The sequence below is a fragment of the Charadrius vociferus genome, unplaced genomic scaffold, assembly GCF_000708025.1.
Source record: "Charadrius vociferus isolate BGI_N301 unplaced genomic scaffold, ASM70802v2 scaffold544, whole genome shotgun sequence".
Taxonomy (NCBI): domain Eukaryota; kingdom Metazoa; phylum Chordata; class Aves; order Charadriiformes; family Charadriidae; genus Charadrius; species Charadrius vociferus.
In genome coordinates, this window is record NW_009648162.1 from 247,234 (window position 1) to 247,671 (window position 438).

At 61.9% G+C, this 438-nt stretch overlaps 1 protein-coding gene across 1 annotated transcript in view; it reads left to right on the forward strand.

Annotated features, from left to right (window-relative positions):
* Positions 1-117, forward strand: part of NAGK (N-acetylglucosamine kinase) — a 16,572-nt gene extending 16,455 nt beyond the window's left edge. Inside the window, exon 7 of the mRNA XM_009884098.1 lies at positions 10-117. Coding sequence (XP_009882400.1) covers positions 10-117 — 108 coding nt within the window. The remainder of the gene's footprint in view (positions 1-9) is intronic.
* Positions 118-438: the final 321 nt, after the last annotated feature.

Here is a 438-nt window from a genome sequence, read left to right on the forward strand (position 1 = left end):
AACCTGAAGCGTTCATCTGCGCTGGGGGGGGCCCGCTTGGGCGCCAGGAACATCGGCCAGGCTCTGCCCTTGGACTATGCCGGCAACGTGGATGTCTTCTACACCCATGTCTTCTAGCTGTGGGCCCCCCCCCGGCTCCTGCCCCGTGGCCCCCCCGGGATGGAGGGACCCTCCGCAGGTGGTGGCGGGGGTTTGGACAAATGGATTTTGTAATTTGGCAATAAAAAGGTTGCCCCACCCAAAGGGAAATGGGATGGGAAGAGCTCTGAGCTAGTGGTGGGACTGCTGGAAAATGAAGAAAAACGGATCTTGAAGGTTCCTGTTTTGGTGCTGGAGGACGGGCTGCAGTGGCCATGGCCATTGGGACGGGTGGTGCCCAAGCCTGCCTGCAGGCTGAGCCTGCTGGTGCGGGCTGGGAGAGGGTCTGGGGCTCTGGGG